Source organism: Chlamydotis macqueenii, chromosome 13 (assembly GCF_036417535.1).
Source record: "Chlamydotis macqueenii isolate bChlMac1 chromosome 13, bChlMac1.mat, whole genome shotgun sequence".
Lineage (NCBI taxonomy): Eukaryota > Metazoa > Chordata > Aves > Otidiformes > Otididae > Chlamydotis > Chlamydotis macqueenii.
Window position 1 is genome coordinate 3037841 of NC_141568.1, and position 22386 is coordinate 3060226.

Consider the following 22386-nt stretch of genomic DNA (forward strand, 5'->3'; position numbering starts at 1 on the left):
AAGAAGCAGGGACATCTCCAACCAGATCAGGTTGCTCAGAGCCTCATCCAATCAGACCTTGAATGTTTCCCCATCCACCACCTCTCTGGGCAACCTGGGCCAGTGTTCTAACACCCTCAGTGTAAAAATCTCATGCTGGTGGGAAATTCAGAGAGCTGGAAAACATAAGTCCCTCTAGTACAGTGATACTGGGGGTTTTCTAAAGCAACCAAGCCCTTGAGATGGCCCAGTCATCGGTACACCCTGTAGAAGAAGAGGGGAAAACCTCAGTAAAGATGCGGTTTGGGTTGTTTCATGCACACGCAGACTGATTTGCATCGTAGCCCGTCTCAGTTGCCTGGGGCTGGGGGCGGCTGCTCCAATTGCTTCCTCAGAAAGTCAGCTTTGCCTACGCTTCGTGAGCACTCACCCTTGAGGTGAGGGTCATCCTGTCTCCAACCCACAGCTCCGTCCTGTAGCATGGTCTGGGGTGTTCTCCCTCCTCCTGCATGCACATGGCTTACATATCGTTAAAGCCCCTGTGCATGACATCTCCAAATTAACGGGTTGGCCATGACAGTCGTTGGTGTTGCTGGCCAGAAACCTGTAAAGCAGAAGGGAAATGGTTTTGGTGGCAGAACTACAAATGCTCCGTAAAGCGCAGCTTGTTTCGGTGCTTTTTAATGTGGTTCTGTGCTGACTTTTCGTCCCCTAATTCACAGCAGAAGTGAAGCAGAGTGTAGCAGAGATTGAGCATGAATCCTTTGCCCTTGGTTAATGGGAACAATTACAGAAGTTTCTTCTTTTTCTTTTGCCAAGCTGCTATATGAAATTATTTGCTGGGTTCCTGTTTCCATGGAAACAATTAGTTTCATACCATTTTTGTATTACACATCAATGGAGCGATTACCTAAAAGAAGGCAAACACTTCACAAATGTATTGTCTCATGCAATAATCAACTAGCTACCAAGTACCACAGCTAAATGCACTTAAAATGCAATGAAACCAACCCCATAAAACACTTATGAGTGTGTGAGTAGTTATTGATCTGATGCAGCGCATCATTTACGAGCCAAAAATACCAAATGTGGGTGTTTAGGTGTTGCGCGGCGCTCGCTGGCTTTTGAGTAAAGCCCTGTTTTCTCAAAGGGTCTAGTGGCCTTGAGCCATCTCCAGAAAAGGGTCTAGGGACCTGTTGTGTGACGCAGATGGACTTCAGCTGCCAACGATGCCAAGAGCTGCCTGTCAGCCGCCGGTCCGTCTTGCAGGCAGAGGCAAGCCAAGGGCAGATGACTTGCAGGACCTCCTCGCCCTGCGGTTAGTGTGCTCACGGGGACGTGCCTGGTCCCCCGGCCTTTCTCCAAGGACTCTTTACATATTTTCTCCTTAAAACAAAATATACAAAGAGTCCACCCGGCACGGAGTGGAATTCAGGACTCTGCCCGCTCCCTCCCGAGCACATCTGGGAGCCTTTCCTTCTCAGAGCCGAGCAGCTGCACGGCAAGGGAGGGAGGAAAGGAGGGAGGGATACTGCAGTGCTCTGGCACGGAGGAAAGCAGAAGCTGAAATGGTAACTGGATTCAGGGATGCTGCGATGGGTGGCTCAGCCCTGAGTCTCTCCGGTGGGACAGGGACGGGATCGCAGGGAAGTGCAGCCTGGGCTGGGTGATGGGAAGGGGTGACTTGCCAGACTTTGGGCTTAGTAATTCATTTCTGAAATGAGACACTCGCTTAGAAGGCTCTGTAGGAGTTGGAGTAGCTTGTTTCAGTGAGTAGTTAGGGAAGAATTCCCAGTTCAACCCTCTACACTGGACAGTGAGTCCTGATTTCACTGGGCAATGGATTGGAGTCTTCATCTCCTTTGTTGAGACCAGCCCTTAGAGAAAAAGAAATTACGTTTTCCCCTTTGTTGAGGAAGGATTTATACACAAGTGGTTGTGCAAAAAAATAATAACACGGTTTCAGTTTGGCAATTTGCAAAAATCAGAACTTTGCTTGGAGCATTCTCTTTTTTCCCTTTTATTCCCTTTTTTTTTATTTCCCTTTTTTCCCTTTATTGAAATATCTCCTGGGAAAGTGGTGTGATGCAAATAGAAACAGTCTCTCCCTGTTCCTGACGGACAGTCAGACCACATCCAGTGACCGCTTCCACAGCTATTTCTTGGATGAAGCCAGTTAGCTGGCCCTTCCAGACAAATACAACAGAAATTTCACAGCGAAACTTCATATGAAATCATTTTTTGACCTGATCCCAAAGAACACCATTTCCACTCGGGGGAAAAGATTCACTGATGCGTACAAAACGGACCCTGGCTGTCCAGTGCAACAGTATTTTCTGTAATCCTTTCTGCTGACAAGCTAGCAGGTGGTGAATCACCACAACGTGACACAAAAAGAAATGTTCTGTGATGGATGAAAGCGAAGCACAGAGCTGTATCTCCATCCATTTGAGATGAACACCCATCCAATTCCCTCTGGCAGAGCTGTTTCTCCCATTCTGCTATGTAACCTTCTACTTTTCTGGTTATTTTTACTTCCCGTTGGTTATACCACAGCATCTCTGTTGCAGCTTGTGCTGAAAGCGTCCTTGTTGGCCTACAAAGGAACCAGGGATAAGATGATGCCTCGCAGGGCTGGCTGCCTCACCCGGTCCTGCCTTGGTCCGGTTGGCCCAAGTTGCAGAGCACGCATGGGCCACCCTCGTCCAGAAGACTTTGGAGCTGGGACTGCGCCTGTGCCTGATGCATGTTTGCGTGCAAACAGTGCAAATGGGTGGCAAATCTGGAGAGGAGAACAGGCTCAAGTCTGCACTTAATGGCCAGTGTAAACATCCCCCCCGAAATCTCTTTGCAGGGTCAGCCTCGACTCTCTCTCTGCTATTCCCCACTCGCCTTTTAGCACCCAACCTCCTGACCTTGCAAAAATACATTTCTGAAGAGTCAGGGCTCGGAACTGGAGCAGATGCTGATGCCTGGGATCAGAGGTGGGTGGCCTGAGGGCTGGACAGTGCAACATTCCTGTACAGGGTCTCTGGTTGAGATAAGACAGCCCCACGCCGTGATTTACTCCAAGGAAGCGGAGCTCAGGCGAGTCCTGCATGTTCCCTGGGAGATGAGGCAGGAAAAACCTTGTAGAAGAAAAACCTTTCGATCTGTCAGTAATAGTTTGCTTTAGAAAAGCGTCTAATTATGTATGTTTAAAAGCACCACGCTGGTCTGGACCACAAGCCATCGCTGACAGCCTCCAAGCCCAAATGCACAGCAATGAACCAGGGACTGAGCTCATTTATTTCTACTTCGGTTAACCCTGGGCCAAATCCTGCTGGTTTTGCAACCATCTTCTGGTTGGACTTCAGTAGCAAACGCAAGACGAAGAGCAGCGGCGCTTCCAAGTGAGGAGACCCTGTGTGAGATGCTTAAATTTCAGGGCTTGGGAAGGGTCAAGGCTTCAAAAATGGATTGATCTCCCCCACCAAGATGAGCACACGTCCACCTAAAGCCAGCAACTCCCAGTGCAGCTGCTTTGGGCCAACTGGGAAGAAAGCAGCGAATGCTAATCCATAAAAGTGGTCTCCGTCCCTCAATACCCTCTCTGAAAGCTGCTGTCAGTGGCCTTTCTCTCCTAAACCCACTCTGACATAGAGTCTAGAGATTACGGGTCAGCAGCAGGTTCTCTCTTCTGCCAGAGAAATTCAAGCCTGCAATTGTCACCTTGGATTGTGGGTGCTTCGAGGTTCGGATTACAGACAAACAGAGGTTTTAGAATTGCAGTTCTGGGCTGGAATGTCTTATATCAAATATTTTTACCAGGTTTTTAAAATCTCAAAATTACTGTATATACAGTATTTGAAAACTCACAACCCATCCACAGAACAGCTGGCTGGAATAGAGAGTGTGAGTTCCCAACCCAGAAGCCCAGCACTATGGAGAGATAACCCAGCCAGAGTCTGGATTGTCTCTCCAGGGGGAATCGTGTTGGGCAGCTGGGTGGGAGGATGGTGTGTATGTCCCCACCAGCCCAGCCTGCCATTTCCCTCACCTCATCCCTCACATGCCCACCACGCCGCACCCACTGAGCCTGCCCTGGGTCTGGGAAAAGTGGAGAACCAGCCACACCGGCATGCGATCCCTCTGCCCAGTCTCCATGGAGGGAGAACTGCAGGAAGGCTCTTCCAGCTCCACAGCACATCCCCACTGGAGTACAAATCCAGGGAATATAATCCCAAGGCTCACAGCTGAGAAAAACTGGAGATACCAATGCCTAAGCACGGTTGGCATGGCTATCAAGAAAGCTTTGGGCTGTGCACAACATGACTGCAAGATAAGTGGCACGTGCATTTGCAGGAACAGTCACTCTTGCAGTGCGTTGCTGGTCCCTGGGACACCTGGTCCAGAAGCCACCAACCCCAGTGAGAACTTGAAGCTACCAACCAGACACTTCACCAGACGTGACTGGTTCTTCCCTGCATCTCTCTGGTCTGGACTCAGCTGATGGCTCAAGATCCTTGCCTAGGAAACACGTTTCCAGCACTGGTGGGTGATTGTTGAGAAATATGTTAAAGGAGAAAGATGTCCAGATTAGTCTGAGTTATGACTCCACATCTAAGGTCACACTGAGAATGTGACATCAAAACCAGGACTGAATTCTTTCAATATGTAATAAAACTTCATCAAGTACAACAGATGACTTTGGAATTTGAGCACTTACTTCTTTTTTCCCATGTATTTTATTACGCAATTTCTTCTCCCTAGAAGAACATCAAGTTCTCGTCGTAGGTTTTTTAAACAAACGAAGAGAGGTAATACTAATAATCTGTTCCACAGCCTGCGACAGTTTCTTTCGTTGCCTCAGCGTAGGACGACAAATGGTCTTAACCCTATCTGAGGAAGTTCGTTGAAACGAATCAGGTAACAAATAGAAAACATACACTTTACGCAACAGCACGCAACTAAAAAATCTTCCCTTGGTGAAACAATAGGGCCATTGTATTCCCCATCCGAGCCATCCGTAGACTCCGCTGGTCCAGGACTGTAATTAATTAAAGGCTTTTCTGCAGCAGATACGATTGCTGTTCGTTACTAAGAAAAGCACGTTGTCTGGGCGTCTGCAGCACACTAAATGCACGCGTTCGTGTTCAACATAGTCAAAACTTGCAAAATAGTGGAGGGGAAGGTGATTACCAGACTTGAGTGACTCAACTCTACGCTGATCTCTCCTGTTTCATAGAATATTGCTTGTCAGTATCACAGGTCTAAGAATGCTTACAGGCAGAGCGGCTGCTACTTTGATAACAGAGCTTGAGAGCCTGTTTGGACAGACACGAGAACACCAACGGCTCCTCTGCTACCTGAACCGAACATTCATGGTTGTTAGACTCTATCCTTGGAATTTTTCAGGGCTCAGCTAAACAAATCCATGGCGGATCCAATCGAGTGCTGGTGATGGACCTGCTTTGAGCAGGAGGTTGGACAGTAGGTTACAGGATGGGATATCAAGGCTCCGGAGTCAACCTTTCTGCCATTGAATCATTGAATGGCCTTGGGCAAGGTACTAAATCTTTCCTTGGCCGTTTTTCCAGCTCCAGTTGGTCAGCCTGGTCTATATTGGGTGTACACTCCTCTTTTGGCTGGAAGGGCAGAGTTAGAGGATACCTGGCAGTAGGTATGGGGCATTTCCAGTGGGGTCTGCACCACCACTGGAAAGCCGTAGCTGTTTGAACACCAGAAATGGTTAAAACTGATCTGTTAGCACTTCTGATATGCCTGTAGCAGCAGTTAGGCTTACTGTGTGACAGAAAAGATCAAATCCCGGCAGTGGAAATTAGGAAGTGAAATGCCAAGAGCAATAACTAGAACAATGTCATGAATTTCCTCCATCCGAGCGCTGAAGGAGTGTGACAGGGAATATTTTGATGGACCTAAATAATTCAGAGCATTGGTTTCACTTAGGAAATTCCAACTAAACATGCTCGACGCTTGTGTTTTGTTTTTAAATGTTAGTAATAGTTTGAATTGCTATCAAGGGTATGCATCACTGGAGTGGATCCTGGGCTCCCGTCTTGCTGCTCTGTGGGCTCCAAACCAGTAAGCAGCTTAAGAGAGCTGGGAAAAGGGAGCTGGGAGCCGTGAAACAGGCTTGCTCCTGCACCCCCTTTCCCAGAGCACGCACATACTGCGTGTCATGGTGAAACTGGATGCACCTGCTAGAGGAGCTGTGTGGGGGCAGAAGTTATACACTAGTTATAAATCCTTAGGCTATCAACAGCCTTCAGTAAACATTTGGACAATCCTTCCTACCTCTCGGTCGTCCAAATATTTGCATCATACAGAGCTGCTAGCTGTTTCCTGACGTATCTAAGAATATCCTGGGATCGTAGGTTGGTTCCAGCGCACTGTGATGGATAGTCGTATTGGAAGAAATAAATGGCTTGGGGAGAAAGGAAAAAAAAAAAAAATTCTATCTGTCTCCTGATAATAAATTCCAGGTCAGGATGGAGTGAAACAGCTTGCAGTCGTGAACAGTATTTTTAGAGAGCTTTTAGGATTGGATCCGAAACGCCCAAGGGTTAGTGATGAACAGCCCTGAGCTCAATTGGTGGTTACACTTCCCTTGGTGACTTGGACCGCTTTGGACCAGGCTCTCAGAGAAACGGCTGAAGATGCTCCCGAAGGCTCTTCCTTCCTGCTGTGTGGAGCGCAGGGCTGGAAACAGCCCGAGCCAGCTCAGGATATAAAATGGGAGCCTGTTGCACCGAAGCCGGGTTTGGCAGCTCTTCCTCTGGACCAGAGCATCTCCCAGTTGAATTACGGGAGGAGACCACTGCAACACACAGGGCTTGTGATCCACATGCGAACCGTTTAATGCAGTGGAGTTGCCAAACAGGAATGAAACGGGTTTTTTTATTATTTTTTTCTTAATACAAAGGGAGGAAAGCAGCCTGGACTCCGCTTTAGCAATTAACAGGGTTTAGCAGTTAATTTCGTTTAGCAGTTAATAGTCTTAAACACAAAATCTGTGTTTTGTGATTAAGGCTACTGTGCTACATAACAAGGTTAGGAAGATTAAGTCTTGCAAAGCAATAATTTTAGTCGTCTTCTTGAAACATGGCTGGTGCTTTCTGGCTAAATATATACTACAACAAGCCAGTGGATTTTCTGATAGCGTGGTAAAGAAAATAATCAACCCTCAACTTAACTGCAGGATAAAACTCATTAGGGTGTAACGTGGCTTTTCCACCGCAACTTGGGTTGGGACCTTTTGTTTTCATCTTCTCTCCCCTCTCAATAAAATCACGAAAACCATGACAAATAAAAGTGACACAGTTCGCGACAGATGAGGCGGAGGGTGCCGTAAATGTGTTTTTTACTTTCGATGTGGGGCGAACCCCGTGCAGAAGGTTTGCTCACCCCCAGGTGATTCCCCTCTGCCACCCCCCCCAGTTTCTTCAGCATCGCTCCCCTCCCTGGGTCATCACTTCCTTTTGGGAAGCCCAAAGTTCTGACCCCTCCTCGGACAGACTAAACAACATCTGCAAAGTCGCCTCTCTCCCCTCCAGCCCTCCCGGGGGGAAAAGAGCTGGTCCCAGATGGACAGGAGAAAGCCAGTGTTACCGGGGAGGGCGAGCGGGTGTCCCGGGGGGTGCCGGGGAGCAGGGATGTGGCGGAAGCATAAAGCACCTGTTGGGAGGCTATTTAGGGATTAGCCAAGTGCTGACAGACAAATTGGCAAGATTAATAAGAGCAATCAAGGCTGTGTGGGCTCGAGTTGTGAGCTGACATTAATGTGACATCACTTTCATCTGCTTTTGCCTCGCGCCGCATAGCTGGTCTGCGGCATCATTAGTGCTTCTAGAGAGCAGCGCGGTCGGATGTGGGGGCTAGAGGAGGCGGGGGGGGGGGGGCTGTGAGCGTGCACACGCGTGTGTGTGTGCGCATGCACACGTGTGTCGGGGTAGGGGACAGCCCTTGGTGCCCGTCCTTTGGCTGGTCCCCATGCAGGAGCTGCCCACAGTGACCGGCCCAAGGGCTGGCCTTGCTTCAGGGCCAGCATCAGCCAGGGGCTGCCTGTTCAGGGTCCCCTTGAACCCCCTCCCCTGCTGTCCCCCCACCTCCTGCACCTCCGAAGGGCCTACCTGGCCCTAACAGCACGCGCTTACTTTTGGTGGTGTTTTCTCCAAAGCCATCTGCTCTACTGGGTTTGGGTACTTTTTTTTTTTCCCCTGACAATCCCTCCTACAGAATCGCTTAATGTCACTGGGGAAAAGCAGTGTTCCCCCCCCCCCCCCCAAAAAAAAAGAAAAAAAAAAGAAAAAAAAGAAGAAAAAAAAAAGAAGAGGAGGAAAATAAAAAGCATCATGGAATAAAGGTTAATTCCAGGTGTGAGGAGAGAACAAAGAAACTCCTCTGCAGTCGCGCTAAGCCCCACGCTGGGCATCTCCCCCTTCCGTGAGGAGACGGCTTGACCCCCTAAACACATTTTAAGGGAGAAAAAACTGTTTTCAGAGCCCTCCTCTTCCCCCTAGACGTGGGGGGAATTCCCCCCTGCAGCTCTAGTGCAGCACAGCCATTACACAAGAAAAACTTGGGGTAGGATTTTCTCATTTTCCCTTTTTTTCCCCTTTTTTTCTTGAATCCCTTCCCCACTAAAGTTCTGCTCGCCTCAAATTTTTTTTCGCATCCCCTTCCACCGGCAGCTTGTTTACACTCCGATTTTCTTGGTGCTTTAGTCAATGAGGAATCATAACAGTAGTAAAACATCCGAACGTACAAATCCTCCAGGTCTGCCTGGCTCTGCCGGAGAGGCTCCTGCGCTGAGAGCTTTTGCCCACAAAAGGAAAGTGTTGAAAAGGAGCGAAGATGCCAAATGCTGAGCACACGTTCGCTCGCGGAGCTCCTGGGGGGGACAACCCCACTGCCTGCGACCCAAGGTGGATCCCTCCGTGCTAGGAAATTATCGAGTGGGGGGAAAAAAAAAGTCTGCAAAAATCTGGGTTTTTTACTATTAATAGTTCAAATGCGGATGGGGGTAGAAACAGTTGGAGGGGGCAGGAATAATTTTGCAGAGAGGGGTTTTTGTTAAGAAAATCAGAACGAGTCACATTCTGAAATCAAAGTAACAGGATGATGGTTGCTGCTCCCTCCCCAAAATCTTCTGCATTTTTACTTTTATGTAAATTGATTAATTTATTCCTGCTTAGTTACCATTTAAAAGGACTGGAATATATATATCTATATTTTTTGCCATTCTAAATGGGTAAATTACAGGGTTTTTGGAGCACGTTTCAGGTTCTGCCCAGGCAGACAAAAACCCCTGAGCAAGACCCACCCGAGGTTTTGGGGAACACGCACCCATTTGCCAATGGGACCTAGAAATCCCTTTACGGGGTTGGGGGGGGGCCTTGGTGGGGGCAAGCTGAGCCCCCTCTTTCCCTGCCCACCTCCAGGAGCCCAGGGCTCGTTTTCGTTGGTTTTTATGGATAATTCTTGGAGATGCTTTTCCCTGCAACCCTCCTCCATCCCCGCTGGGAAACGCAGCCCCAAAACCAGGGGGAAAGGGGTGGAATGGGGTTCTCCAAAGATCCCAAATGTCTTCCTGCTAAAAAAAAAAAAAAAAAAAAAAATTTTTTTTTTTAAAATCATATTTGCTCCCAAAAACTGATTAGGTTTAAAGTACACAGCTTAGACCAATCCGGCAGCAACATCCCTGGCATTCAGTGGTCTGTTTGTAATCTCAGCCTTTTTCATTAACATAAACACTACTTCAACAAAAATATACACGGCCACCTACTAAGCCGGTGAGGTAAATGAGGAGCCGGTCGCGCCGCTGTCGGCGCGGGTTTTAAGCCGAGTTTAAGTGGCGCGGAGCGGCCGGGGGAACCGCGGGGCAGGAGCTGCGTGTAAAACCCCCGCGGGAATCGGTGTCACACCTCGGTTCTCGTGCGTGTCCCTGCCCCGGGGTGCGGGGCGGGGAGGCGTGGGGGGGGTACGGGCAGAAACCGTCCCGCACCGCCAATTCCTCTCACCGGGAAAAGATGAGGGAAGGAGTAAAACATCGAACCAAACCTAAACCTGGGGTTTATTCTGCTTTTTCCACCCGTTTCGCGGCGTCCGGGGACGCGGTTAACGGCACTGGGCACGGGAGGGGGCTGCCCGCGGCCGGGGTGACCGGTACCCGCGGCCCCGACGGGACGGGACGGCTCTGCCCGCGGGAGGGTTTCCCTCCCGGCTCAGCCCTCTTTTCCAGGGAAAATTTACATTGTCTACGTCTCATTATTGGTTTTGCGGGAAATTAATTTCCCTTTTCTTACATGCTTTCTTGCTTGCTTCTTTTTTTGTTTTCGTACTTTCTCTCATTCTCCTTTCCCCCCCTTCCTCTCTTTTCTTTCTTTTTTCCCTTTCTCTTTTCTTTTACTCCTTCCGTCTTTCTATTTTCCTGTTTTTTCCTTTTCTCTTTTTCTTCCTTCCTTCCTTTCTCTCCCTTTCTTCCTTCCACTTTCTTTCTTTCTTTTTCTTTCACTCTTTCTCTCTTTCTTTCTCTCTTTCTCTCTTTCCTTTCTTTATTCTCTCTTCCTCTCTTTCTTTTTTTCTTTCTCTTTGTCCTTTCTTTCCTTGTATTTTTTCTTTCTTTTTCTTTCTTTCCTTCTTTCCAGCTTTTCTTCTTTCTATTTTTCCTCTTTCTCTCTATTTTTCCCTTTATTTCTTCCTCATTTTTTTGTTTCCCTCTTTTTTTGCCTGTCCGTTTCCCTGTTTCTCCATTTCTTTCTTTCACCCTTTATCTTTTTCATCTGTCTCAATTTCTCTCTATTTCTCTCTTCTTTCTCTGTATCTTTCCCCCTTTTTTTTTTTCTGTAGTCTTTTTCTTCCTAGGTCTCGTTCTTTATTCTTTTTCTTCCTCTCCTTTTTTTTTTTTTCCATTTCTTTCTGTCTTTCTACCTTACTCTATGTAGTTCTGCGTGTCATTCAGCCTTTCTTCTTCCTCACTCTCTTGTTCTCTCTCCTTCTCCCCTCCAGCTCAGCCTCTTTCTGTGCCCATTTTTCCGGTTCGGTATGTGGAGGCACCTCTCTTTTCCTCTTCTGGGGCTGCGGGGCAAACCAGACCCGGGGTTTCTCTCCAGCTCTGCTCTAAAACCTCTTCCCCACGTAAAGAAAAAGCCATTTCCCTGTCTGCCAGCGCATATTTCACACTGTCGTGTATTTCACTATCTCCCCAAGGCCGGGGCTGTCCGGGCTGATTTCGATGCGGTTTAAGGGCTCAGCGCCGCGCCCCGACGGCGCGGCCGGGCTCTCCCTGTCCCACGAGTGGTGAGGGGACACGAGTGACCCCGGGCACCGGAGGAAAAAAGCCCTTGAGCCCGCGAGGCTTTGAGTCAAGAGTTCAGATTTGATTGTTTACGAAGGAGAAAAATTAAGAAAAATCATCGTGCTGCATCCTTAGCTCTCGGGCAGCATCTTCCCGCGCAGGTAGCCAGGGGGAAGGAAAAAAAAAAAAAAAAAAAAAAAAGAGGAAAAGGGATTTGCTTCCAGCACCCTGGGGACCACGCAGGAGTTCCCTCATTCACCGATTTTAAGGGAGTTAGATGTGAAATGATTTTGTGTATTTTAAGTGGAATTTAAGGGAGATCAGGAGCGCGGAGCTATGGGTGCTCTGCAAAACACACTGGGACGTTTTATAATTCAGCGGGCTATTCTGAAAATAGGAAAAGCAAAACGGTTTCTGGGTTCATTAATCGAATTTTTAGTGAGTTCTGCACCATTTAATTTTTTTTTTTCCGGATTTCTTCTCCTTTCCTCCCCGGCTTTTGCACACGCACATCCCCGTACTCCCCAAGAGCCCGGACCCGCAGCGGGAAGCTGAGCTCCCGTTATCATTCAGGTTCTCACCAAAAGCGAATACTTTGCTGCAGAAATCGCTTAATTTCGGGGAATAACAACCAGTCCTGAGCAAAAACTCCCCACTTTGGGTCGGGCATTTCGTGCATCCACTGAGCATCTTTCCTGGGAATGCCAACCGCCCGTGTTCCCTGCAGAACATTTTCAAAGCCCTCAAAAAAAAATCGCTTACAATATACAGCTAGGGAGCCGTTGTGCAAAAAGGATTGTTTTATGAGGCGCACCTTTGTTGTTTGGTTTTTTTTCCTGAGGAGGTACGAAAGACGATTAACCGATTTTTGGTGTATTTTAACTCTCTGCACCGGTAAGTGCAAAGCAAAGGGGGTCCCGAATCTGCAGCACCCCGAAGTGCGGCTCCAGGTGCTGCCGGGTTTCGCCAGTTAAGCGATACAGCGTTAGTTAGGAGCTTTCTCATTTAATAATAATAATAATAATAATAATAATAATAATAATAATAATAATAATAATAATGGAAAACAGGATTGTTTTTTTGCGGGGAAGCTTTCCAAGGAAAGCCCTCCCCGGGTCTCTGCAAAGAGGGGAGCAGGCAGAAGGGAACTGCAACTATTTACAGTGGGCATTTTTCACTTTTTTTTTTTTTTTTTTTTTTGTGAACACCAGTCCCAAAACTCCACTACTGGGTCGGGGAATGGGGGGAGAACGGAGTTTAGGTGAGGCGTTTATTGTAGAAACAAGGTTGAAAAAATCAGGAGGGTGCCGTGGGACACAGGAGGTGGTCTTGGCCGGTGTAGCCCCCCCCCCCCAACCTTGGGGTGCCAGGACCCCTCGGCAGGTGACAAGGCAGAAGGAAGGGTGGCTGCCGGGGGACCCCGGTGCTGGGGACCCGGGTTTTGGCAGCCCCTCTCCCCCAGGGCCGGGTGAGCACCGAGGTATTTATATATATTAATATATATTAAATTTTTTAAGTGTAGACGAAGCCCCCACTTGGTTATTCTTCACCCCGACAAGTACACCCTCCCCACGGCTTTTAGCACCCGTGGAAGGAAATAACCCTTTTCTCCTTAATTTGAGCTATTCCGTTTTAATTTCTCTCACCTCTCCATGCAGATGGATTTTATGTCACACCCCAAAAAGGGGGGACCGGTAGCCCTCTCCTGCCCGACACTAAAAATGCCAACCCTCCCCTCCGCACATCGGGACTATTTGGACGGGTTTGCGGTTTAAATTTTGGGAAGAAAACAACGAAAATAACTCGATAAACCTGGCAACAAGGCTGAGCCCCGGGGAAGCCCCTCGCCCTCCCCGTTTGCCCGGCCCGGCCGGGATTTTCGCTCCGGGACTCGTCGGGGGGTTGGAGGTGATTCCCAATCCCGAACGATTTGGCGGATCGAAATGTTTCTCCGGCACCGCTGTCCAGTAGAACAAACCAACCAGTAACCTGCCGTATTTTGGGGCTAGAAAAGCTGGAAAAGGGAGGGGAGCAACCGTTCCCGAGGGTTCGGTTTGGTTTGGGGGCACCCCCAGAACCGGCCCCCTTCCCCCCCACCCCCACCCCCCCCAGGGAAGAAAACTTGTCCGAAAAAGCACGGATGGCTCAGCAATGCCAGCTTGGATTTACACCTGGATTTAGACCTGGATTTACACTCCGGACTGGTTTTAAGGGTGAAATTCTTTGCTGAGGGATGGCCGGGAGCATCACTCCCTCTGCTCCACTCTTTCTCTCGGTACCCAGGTCCTCAGATCTGAATCCCAGCCAGCCATAAAGCATCCCTCCTGGAAAATATTCTAGCTACCCATCCCCTGAGCGGGGAATAGAAACACCCGGGGATATTTTGAAGATCTCTGTGGGAAGCGGTTGTGTTTTAAGTGGTAGCGCTCGGAGCTTGTTATCGCTGGAAGCGATTTGTATCGCAGGGACCGGGTCCTGCCAGAAAACTCCTAAAAAATCCTGCGCTGAAGGCGGCTGTAAATTCCTCTGCTGCAATATTTCATCGAAGGACGTCATGGAAAATGTGGGCTTGAGACGGGGGGGGGCAAGATCGGGACGGGCAGAGGGGGAATAAAGAGATTAAAGGGGGGGGAAGTGTAAGATTTTCTTTTTTTTTTTCCCTTTTTGACCAAAGCCTGAACTTCTGCCTAAGACACGGCGGCTGACAGCCAGCCCGCGCCTCCCCTTAGGCGCTTCGGCGGCTCTTGCTTCCCACTCGCTCCCAATTTCGGCTTGTTTTTCTCAAAAAAAAAAACCCTCCTCCAGGTCCCGCTCGGTCCTGGAAACAGAGCCCCCGGGGATGCGAAGGGACCTGGGCTGGGCTCTGCGTGTCCCCGGGCAAGGGCCCACCCGCGATCAGACACACGCGTGGGGTAGAGGATTGCTGTGCGCTGGAGCCGCAAAAAAAAAAAAAAAAAGGTTGAGGGGTGCATGTGTGTCCCTAAATGTCACCTTTCACCCCTCCTCCCTCTCCCCATCCTTGAGCCCCTCGCATGAACGCACCCCCTGGGCCTTAAATAAATATTTAAGGATCAATTTGCAGCGGATTTGGGGCCAGCGGCCACGGAGATGGCCGCGACCGAGAAGAGAAAATAAAAATAATTTTTAAAACATTTAAAATTAAAAAAAAAAAAAAGAAAAAACAGCCGAGGGGAAAAGGGCTGGTACCAGGGAAAAGAGAGGGGTCCTTCGGGTGGTGTTAATGCAAAGCAGGGGCAGCGGGAGGGGGCCGTGAGGCGGTCACTCCCCTCGCCCTGGGTGGTCCGGGCTGGCAGGAACACCCCGGCCAGCACCCAGCCCCTGTGGCCACCCCACCGCCGTCCACCGCCGTCCTCGGGTTACAGCTCGCGGAGTTGACTTCACTTAAGCAATTAGCTAGTGAAAATACCTTCGGCGCAGGAAAAGGAAGAAAGCTCGGATTTGTCTATTTTTACACAAAACACTGCCGGGTTTCGGGGAGGGGGAGGGAAAGGATTTGGGAAGGAACCGGTTGGGAAGCGCAGCGGGGCTGGGGTGGGGGGTGGCGGGGAATATGCGGGGTCGGGCCGGCAAAACGGGCTCCGGACGATGCGGGAAGAGCAGGGCTAATTGATCTGGGAGGTATTTTTTTTTCGCCTCCTCTTCTTATTTTTTTTCCCCATCCCTGCATCTCTCCCCCGCCGAGAGCTAACTAAAACACCCAAACAACCGCAAAAGCGAGTCCGGTCCATCTGCGGGGGCCAATCCACGTCTCTCCGATCCTCTCCCCTCTAGAAAACCCATCCGAGGCCCCATCCTGAATCCGAAAGTGCTTCGGGAACCTGCTCGGAGGTTTTATAGGCAACGAAGTGCCACCACCAGCCCCTCTCCGGGTCCGTTTCTGTTCCCTCCATCCCGCACACCATCATCCTCCTCGCCCATCAGACACCGCACTGCCCGGCTTTTCCCCTAAAAACCTCTCTTTTCCGCAATTCACGGGCTCGGTTTAAAACCTTCCGACGTTTCTGCTATTCCCACGGCTAGGCCTATAAAACCCGGGGGCGAAAAATTCCATTTTTAACGTTTGCTGGCTATAATAAATACATCGGAAACCGAATATTCACACTCCGAGAAGACATGGCGAGTGGGGAGGGAGAAGGCCAGTCATGCCAGGACTGCTTTTCTTTGAAGGGGAACGGTTTTGTTTCCACGGAGAGGTTTTATTTTTTTGCTCGGAGATATTTTTATTTCCTAGTGGAAACGCTGCCGGTGGCGACGGTTTTTGAAAGTGGGTTTTACCCGGGCTCTTTGTGTCGTGTTTCCAGCTCCATTCCTGGGTGTTTTGAGGGCAGATCGGGGGAAGCATTTAGTCACAAAGTGATGTAAAGCAAAAAAAAAAAACCGTTTTTCTCGGTTGGGGTGGGGAGCATCCGACGCGGAGCAAAGCTCAAGGTCAGCGATGCGCTCCCCTCCAAAAAAAAAAAAAAAAAAAGAAGAAAGAGAGAGAGAAATCTAGCAAGAAGCTGATTTATTCTGCACCAGCCACCCCGGGGAAGGGGATCGTTTCCCGAAAAAGTTATTTTAGGGGTGGTTTTTCTCCCCCCTCCTCCTCTTTCCGAGCTCTGCGCTCTGCTGCTGGCCGCTGCCGCCCCGGGCAGCCCGAGCTACCGGTTCTCCCTCCTCCCCACGGGAAAAGCCCCCAAGATAACGGTGCCCCGCGCCACACACACCCTCCCTGGGTACCTGTGGTTTGTCCGGGGCTCTCCCCTGCCTGTCCCCCCTTCAAATCTCCCCCACTTTGTCGCGGGAAAGGGAGGGCCGGCGATTTTTCTACAGGAGGATTTATTTTGCAGATGATGGGAAGGAGAGAGGGGGGTGAAAAAAAAAAAAAAGGAAAAAAAAAAAGCCCCCGAAGTGAAATCCCTCTTGGTGGTATCACAGATGTGACAGGCGCCCCGGAGGCTGCTCGCAACTGCTCGCGAATAAGGCGGAGGGAGTTTGGGAACCCGATCGGTATCTCTCTTTCTTTTTAAAAAAGGTATTAAGTTATCATTTAAAAACTTTAAAAGCGAATCTGGAAGACGAGATGTCCCCCCACCCCCTCTGCAGAGGATGCAGCGGGACAGACCCACAGCACTGCGGCCTGCAACGAGGGTGGAGGGGAGGATTTTTTTTTCTTCTTCTTTTTTTTTTTTTTTTTCCCTTTGTCCCCCCCCTTCATTTCTCTCTCCCTTTCCCCAGTCTGGAAAGGGAGCAGGATGCAGCAGCCAGCACATCTGCTCCGCTCCCAGTCCTGAAAGCCCAGGCTCCTGTAGCCGTGTCACCCCCCACCTCACCCCACCCGCGGCGCAGATTTCCACGCGCGATCCGCAAGAAGGTGACAAAGGTTTTCAAGCGCCTTACCTTGAGTGACAGCTCTCCTGACGGGACGATGCTCAAAAGGGTTGGGTGGGGGTATTTTTTTGGGGGGCGAAAGGGGAAAAAAGGGGATCTCTGCCTCCCTACTTTCCTATTTTCCTTCCCCCCCCACACCGCGTGTGTGCCCGTGGCACCCGCCCGAGCTGAGCATCAGGCTCCTGGCATTCAACTGCACAGATTTATATACACCCCTCCCAAAAAAAAATATTTAAAAAAAAATTAAAACCAACCCATTCTCATCCCTCGGAGCAGCCGAGGGTCCGAAGCCCGCTCCCATCCCCGGACCGGCGGCAGAAAAGGGAATTTCGAGAGGCAGCGGGAGTTTTTCGCCGATTTCTTTTTATTAAAGCACCCCCGGGCCCGTGTTTACATTGCGCAGTATAAACATCCTGCCCGGGCCCGCCGAGCTTAAAAGAGCGCACGAAGAGGGGGTTTGATGTGGGTGAAGCTCCGCGCTGTGCGGAGGGTTCCGCGGTCGGGGCAGAGCCTCCCTTGCCCCACACGCGCAACATCCGCGCAGCCTCTACCGCGCCCTGGCCCCTTCCACGGCTGCGTGGGACCTTTCCCACCCTCCCCTGTGATTTTCAAGTAAGGGAGCGAGAGGGTTGGGGTAGCCCCACGCAGCGCTGCGGTCACGCGTGGCACCCTCTTCCTTAAATCCCCCCCCTCCGCGGTGGGCAGGGATGCGTGGGGCGTACAGCGGCGTGGAAAGGGCTCTTTAAAAAAGCTGAGAGCGGGGAGCGGAGGAGGGGGGGCCGGGCCGGGGAAGGAGCGGGGGGGCCCGCCCGGGAGGGCGTGGGGGAGCGGGTCGGGGCGGGGATCTCCGCTCCTCTCCGCTCTTTAACGTCTGTCAAGGGGCGGCAGACGCCGCTCACCAGAGATAAAGGGGAAAGGCGAGCCGCGGGGCCGGGGACAGAAGGCGACAGCCAGCGCGATGGGACGGGGCTCCCCGCAGCACCGGCCCCGCTAAAACCGGGGAGCGGGGCTGGAGGAGGAGGAGGGGGGGCAGCCACCGGCTTCTCTCCCGGCAGCAGCCGAGCTCGGATCGCTTCCACCCGCCCCCCCCGCTCCATCCCGCCTCCCCGCCGCCTCTGCAGCTCGGATTTAGGGATAAAGTGGGAGGAGGAGGGGAAAAAGAGAGGGTGGCGGTGGGAGAGGAGGAGGAAGGGGGGTCGCTTCCATTTGTTTATCAGCGGAGGGGTGAAGGCTCCCGGTGGAGAGAACCCCCCCCCCTCCGGGGGGGCCGGGAGGAGGCCGGGGGTGGTGGGTGGGTGGGTGAGTGGGGGCGAGCCCCCAGCAGCGTGGCCTTTTGGGGGGGCCCGCGGGGGTGGGTGGCGGGGGAGGGCCGGGGCTGGCCGCCGCCGGGCCGGCCCGTAGATGACTGCAGAAGCGCAGCGGGCTCTGTCCTCTCAGCCCCCTCCTCCTCCGGTGCAGAGCAGCCGCGGCCCCATGTCCTCCGTGGCCGAGAAACAGCCGCCAAACTCGGCCATGGACGCCGCTTCCGCGGCCACCGGCGGGGCGACCGGTAACGCTACCGGCAACGGCGGTGCCCCGGGCAGCGGGGGTCCCAAAGCCAAGAAAACCAACGCGGGGATCCGACGACCGGAGAAACCGCCTTATTCCTACATCGCCCTCATCGTCATGGCCATCCAGAGCTCGCCCTCCAAGCGCCTGACCCTCAGCGAGATTTACCAGTTCCTCCAGAGCCGTTTTCCTTTTTTCCGAGGTTCCTACCAGGGCTGGAAAAACTCAGTGCGCCACAACCTCTCCCTCAATGAATGTTTCATCAAGTTGCCCAAAGGGCTTGGACGACCAGGGAAGGGCCACTACTGGACCATCGACCCGGCCAGCGAGTTTATGTTCGAGGAGGGGTCGTTTCGTCGACGGCCCCGGGGTTTCAGGAGGAAATGCCAGGCGCTGAAGCCCATGTACAGCATGATGAACGGGCTGGGCTTCAACCACCTCCCCGAGAGCTACGGTTTCCAGGGCTCGGCCGGGGGGCTCTCCTGCCCCCCCAACAGCCTCTCCCTCGAGGGGGGCTTGGGGATGATGAACGGGCACCTGGCCAGCAACGTGGAAGGGATGGGACTGGGGGGACACTCCGTCCCCCACCTGCCCGCCAACGGCGGGCATTCCTACATGGGGAGCTGCACCGCTTCCACGGGGGGGGATTACCCCCACCACGACGGCTCCGTGCCCGCCTCCCCGTTGCTCTCCGGGGGTGTGATGGAGCCCCACTCGGTTTACTCCAGCTCGGCCTCGGCGTGGGCACCCTCCGCCTCGGCGGCCTTGAACACCGGCGCATCCTACATCAAGCAGCAGCCCCTCTCCCCCTGCAACCCCCCGGCCAACCCGCTCTCCTCCAGCCTCTCCACGCATTCCCTCGACCAGTCCTACCTGCACCAGAACAGCCACAACACCGCCGAGCTGCAAGGTAAAAGCGCGGACACGCGTGGGAGATCTGCCGGTGGGGTGGGGGACAACCGGGTGGCCGTCGAGGCTCGCCCCGCTGCGGAACCCCGCTCTGCGGGCTGGGGAACGGGCAGGCGGGGACCTGCGGGGATGGGCCCGAGGGGTTTCCCACCTCCATTGGGAAAAAATAAATAATAATAATAAAAAAATTTTAAAAATTATTTTTAAAATTTAAAAATTGTGGAGGAGGAGATTTCCCCACCAGGGGTTCCGCCATTCGCTCCCACCCGTCCCAGTCCCCGGCCCCGGCCCTCAGCTCCTCTCAGGGTTTGTTTTGGGTTTTTTTTTTTTTTTTTTTTAATTTCCAGGCCCATCGCCTCCCTCCACCCTCCGCCCCTGCGGAAGTCGGTGGCCCCCGCGCCCCCCAGCCCCGGGATGGAGCTGCCGTGGGGTGGGGGGGGATTTACCCTCGTTCCTGAGATGGGGGGGAGCGATGGTTTGGCAGGGATGAGGCCTCGTGAGGGGACGAGGCCGGCGCTAGGCTCAGTCCTGCGGCCCAAATTCACCTCGGGTGGGAGTGGGGCTGTGGGGGCACGGGGGAGCCCTGAAAGCCGCGGCCAGGTGAAGAGGCAGGGTTTTTTTTTTTGGAGGGGAGTCCCTGTACATCACCTCGGGCCTTCGGGGGTGTGAAAGGGAGAGTTAACGGGTCAAAAACACAAAGGGAAAAGGGAAAAAAAAAAAAAAAAAAAGGCTGAGCCGGGCCGGGCCGAAGCGGCCGGGCATGGTATCGGGCGGGGGTCCGCGCCCACCCGTGAGCACCCTCGAGTGGGTCCCATATCGGGCGAGAGCACCCAAATCCACCGGAAAATGGAGGAAAAAAAAATTAAAAATCCAAAAATCCATCCCGAGGAGTCAGCGCGGGCCCGCCCGCGGCCTTAACCGAAATGCTCCGGTTTAAACCCAAATTAACGGCGGGGAGCGGGGTCCCTGGGGCGGGTGGCCCTCCCCTCCGCACCCGAAATTTACCAGGAGGGTTTTATGTCCCGAGATGATGGGGGGAAAGGACAGGAGCGGCCTCACTCTCGGGCCTGGGGGATAAATGCGGGCACCCCGCGGAGATTCCGCGCGGGCGGAGAAGAGTGGGAAAAGCAGCCGCTACCTGCAAGGGGGGGAAAAGAGGGAAAAAAAAAAAACAAACAAAAAACAACCCAACAAATTAAAAAACCAACTAAACTCAACCCAACGCAAATCCCGTCTCCTGGAAGCGTCCTTGGACCGCGCCGTCCCGAGGCCGCGGAGTTCTTTCCTCCGCGCACCTGTCCGCGCCCGCGGAGCCCGGCCGCGCGTTTGCGTGCGTGTAAAAACGCGATTTCAACAAATTGCAAAAACGCGATTTCAAAAATTGCAAAAATGCGATTTCACGCTGAGACCCGAGGGCTGCGGAGAGGTTTTTTTTTTATTATTATTTTTTTATTTTATTTTTTCCACCCCAGACGGCAACCTTCTCCCCTCCTCCGCCCTCACCCTCTTTTACTAAATATAATTCCGGCGGCTGACCATCTTTCCCCCGTCCCGCAGGCATCCCGCGGTATCACTCCCAGTCTCCGAGCATGTGCGACAGAAAGGAATTCGTCTTCTCTTTCAACGCCATGGCCTCCTCCTCCATGCATTCGGCGGGCAGCGGCTCCTATTACCACCAACAAGTGACATACCAGGACATCAAGCCCTGCGTTATGTGAGAAGGGACGGGAAAAAAAAAATTAAAAAAAAAAAGAAAAAGAAAAAAGAAGAAAAAAAAAAGAAAAGAAAAAGAAAAGAAAAAAAAAAATCTCCTGGGGATGGCAAGGCCTGACCCGGGCATCGAGACCCCCCTACCCAGGACCCTCTCGGTGGAAATAGGGGGGTCTCTGCAGACTGGTTTTGGTCAGGAGGGATGGACAGGAGTCCCCGGGGAGCGCGGCCCCGGGGCTGAGCATCGGCCGGACCCGGCCTCCAACGCGGGTCCTGGATCACAGACGGTCTCTGCCTTCTTCTGCTTCTTCGCTTGGGGCTGGGTTGAGAGGAAAGCAAAAGCAGCCCACCCCCACCCCCCCCCGCTTAAAACAAACAAACAAAAAAAATAAAACCCCAAAACCCGACCGCGAGTTTGGGTTAAGGGGCTGAAAAATGAGGGTTTGATGCTTCTTAAAAAATAATAATAATAATAATAAATTACTAATTCAGTTTTGTAATTGGCGTTGAAGCCACCATCCCATCGGGCTGGGGGGGCTGGAGAGGACCCCGACCCCAAAGCCGGCGCATCCCGGGCTCACCCGGGGTCCCCTACCCCAACTCCTCCGTCCTCTTTTTTCTTTCCTTTTTTTTTTTTTTTTGTTCCTTGCCAGCAAACACCCATCAGGCAAAAATCTCTCAGAGGGATTTTTTTGTTTGTTTTTACTTTTTTTTTTTTAATTTTTGCCTGCATAAATACTGCAGGATCAGACCCTATGCAGAGAGAATAAGGCACTTTGAAAAGAGACAGCCATGCTCATTCTGTTATTTATTCTACATTTTTGTTGTTGTTGTTGCTAATAATCGAGACATGAGTAGTCTCAGTTGATCAGTATTAAATCGGTGAATCTCTGTTGGCAATATTTGCCATATAGAATTTTTTTTTAGTTAACCTTTGTAAATTTTAAACCGATCGTGATCTCTGTGTAAAGACAATCCTCCATATGTTTTTATAGAAATATATATATAATGAAGGATTATTCCCCTTCCTCCCCTCTCTATTTTTTTTTTTTCACCCTGGCTTTGTACAGTTCGGTGACACCTATTTTAATTCTTTCTGCACTGTATAAAATTGTAATTATGTGGGGTTGTTTTTTTTTTTTTTTTTCCTCCCTGCCCTTTTGTGTACGTTTTGTCCCTAAAGGAAAAAAAAAAAAATCGAACGGAAATAAAACATGTATGTTATTTGTACATGGGCTTCACGATTGTATGAGCAGCAAATAAACGAGCATGCGGTGTAACACGCGTTAATTATATCTGAGGAGTCTGTGGGCTCCGCGGGGCGCGGAGGGGCCGCGGAAGGCCCGGCCTGGCCGCTCCAAACCTTCCTGCCTTTGATGCGAGCGTTTCCCATCTCGGTGCAGGCTCGAAAGGGATTTTTTTGGGGGGGTGGTTGGCTGCGGCTTCCGACGGGTCCTGCGTCCCGGATCCCCCCTTTTCGCTGCGCGGAAATATTTAAAATTAGGAATAAGAAACGAGGAAGGAGGAAAATCGGCAGCGATTTTTATTTT

General features: G+C 51.5%; 1 protein-coding gene and 1 long non-coding RNA gene across 4 annotated transcripts; one reads left to right on the plus strand and one right to left on the minus strand.

Annotated features, from left to right (window-relative positions):
* Positions 1-1002: 1002 nt before the first annotated feature.
* Positions 1003-16983, minus strand: LOC147599080 (uncharacterized). Of its 3 annotated transcripts, none has more exons than XR_015260055.1 (3): positions 16924-16983; positions 4411-4509; positions 1003-3084 (listed from the first exon to the last, which is right to left on the minus strand). It is a non-coding gene; the product is annotated as an uncharacterized LOC147599080 (long non-coding RNA). The 3 variants fall into 3 exon arrangements; XR_015260056.1 differs by lacking the exon at positions 16924-16983 and having other exon boundaries at positions 1003-1856; positions 2627-3084; positions 4411-7381; XR_015260054.1 differs by lacking the exon at positions 16924-16983 and having other exon boundaries at positions 4411-7381.
* A 1042-nt stretch (positions 16984-18025) lies between these two features.
* FOXF1 (forkhead box F1) lies at positions 18026-22116 on the plus strand. The gene is made up of 2 exons (XM_086758391.1): positions 18026-19127; positions 20684-22116. The coding sequence occupies exons 1-2, from the start codon at positions 18071-18073 to the stop codon at positions 20842-20844; spliced, it is 1218 nt and encodes a 405-aa protein (XP_086614517.1). The 5' UTR covers positions 18026-18070; the 3' UTR covers positions 20845-22116.
* Positions 22117-22386: the final 270 nt, after the last annotated feature.

Bases quoted from the DNA above. Each gene is read 5' to 3' on its own strand.
- FOXF1 (XM_086758391.1), top strand. From the start codon at position 18,071: ATGACTGCAGAAGCGCAGCGGGCTCTGTCCTCTCAGCCCCCTCCTCCT. The intron at 19,128-20,683 runs GTAAAAGCGCGG...CCCGTCCCGCAG, and splicing joins CAACACCGCCGAGCTGCAAG to GCATCCCGCGGTATCACTCC.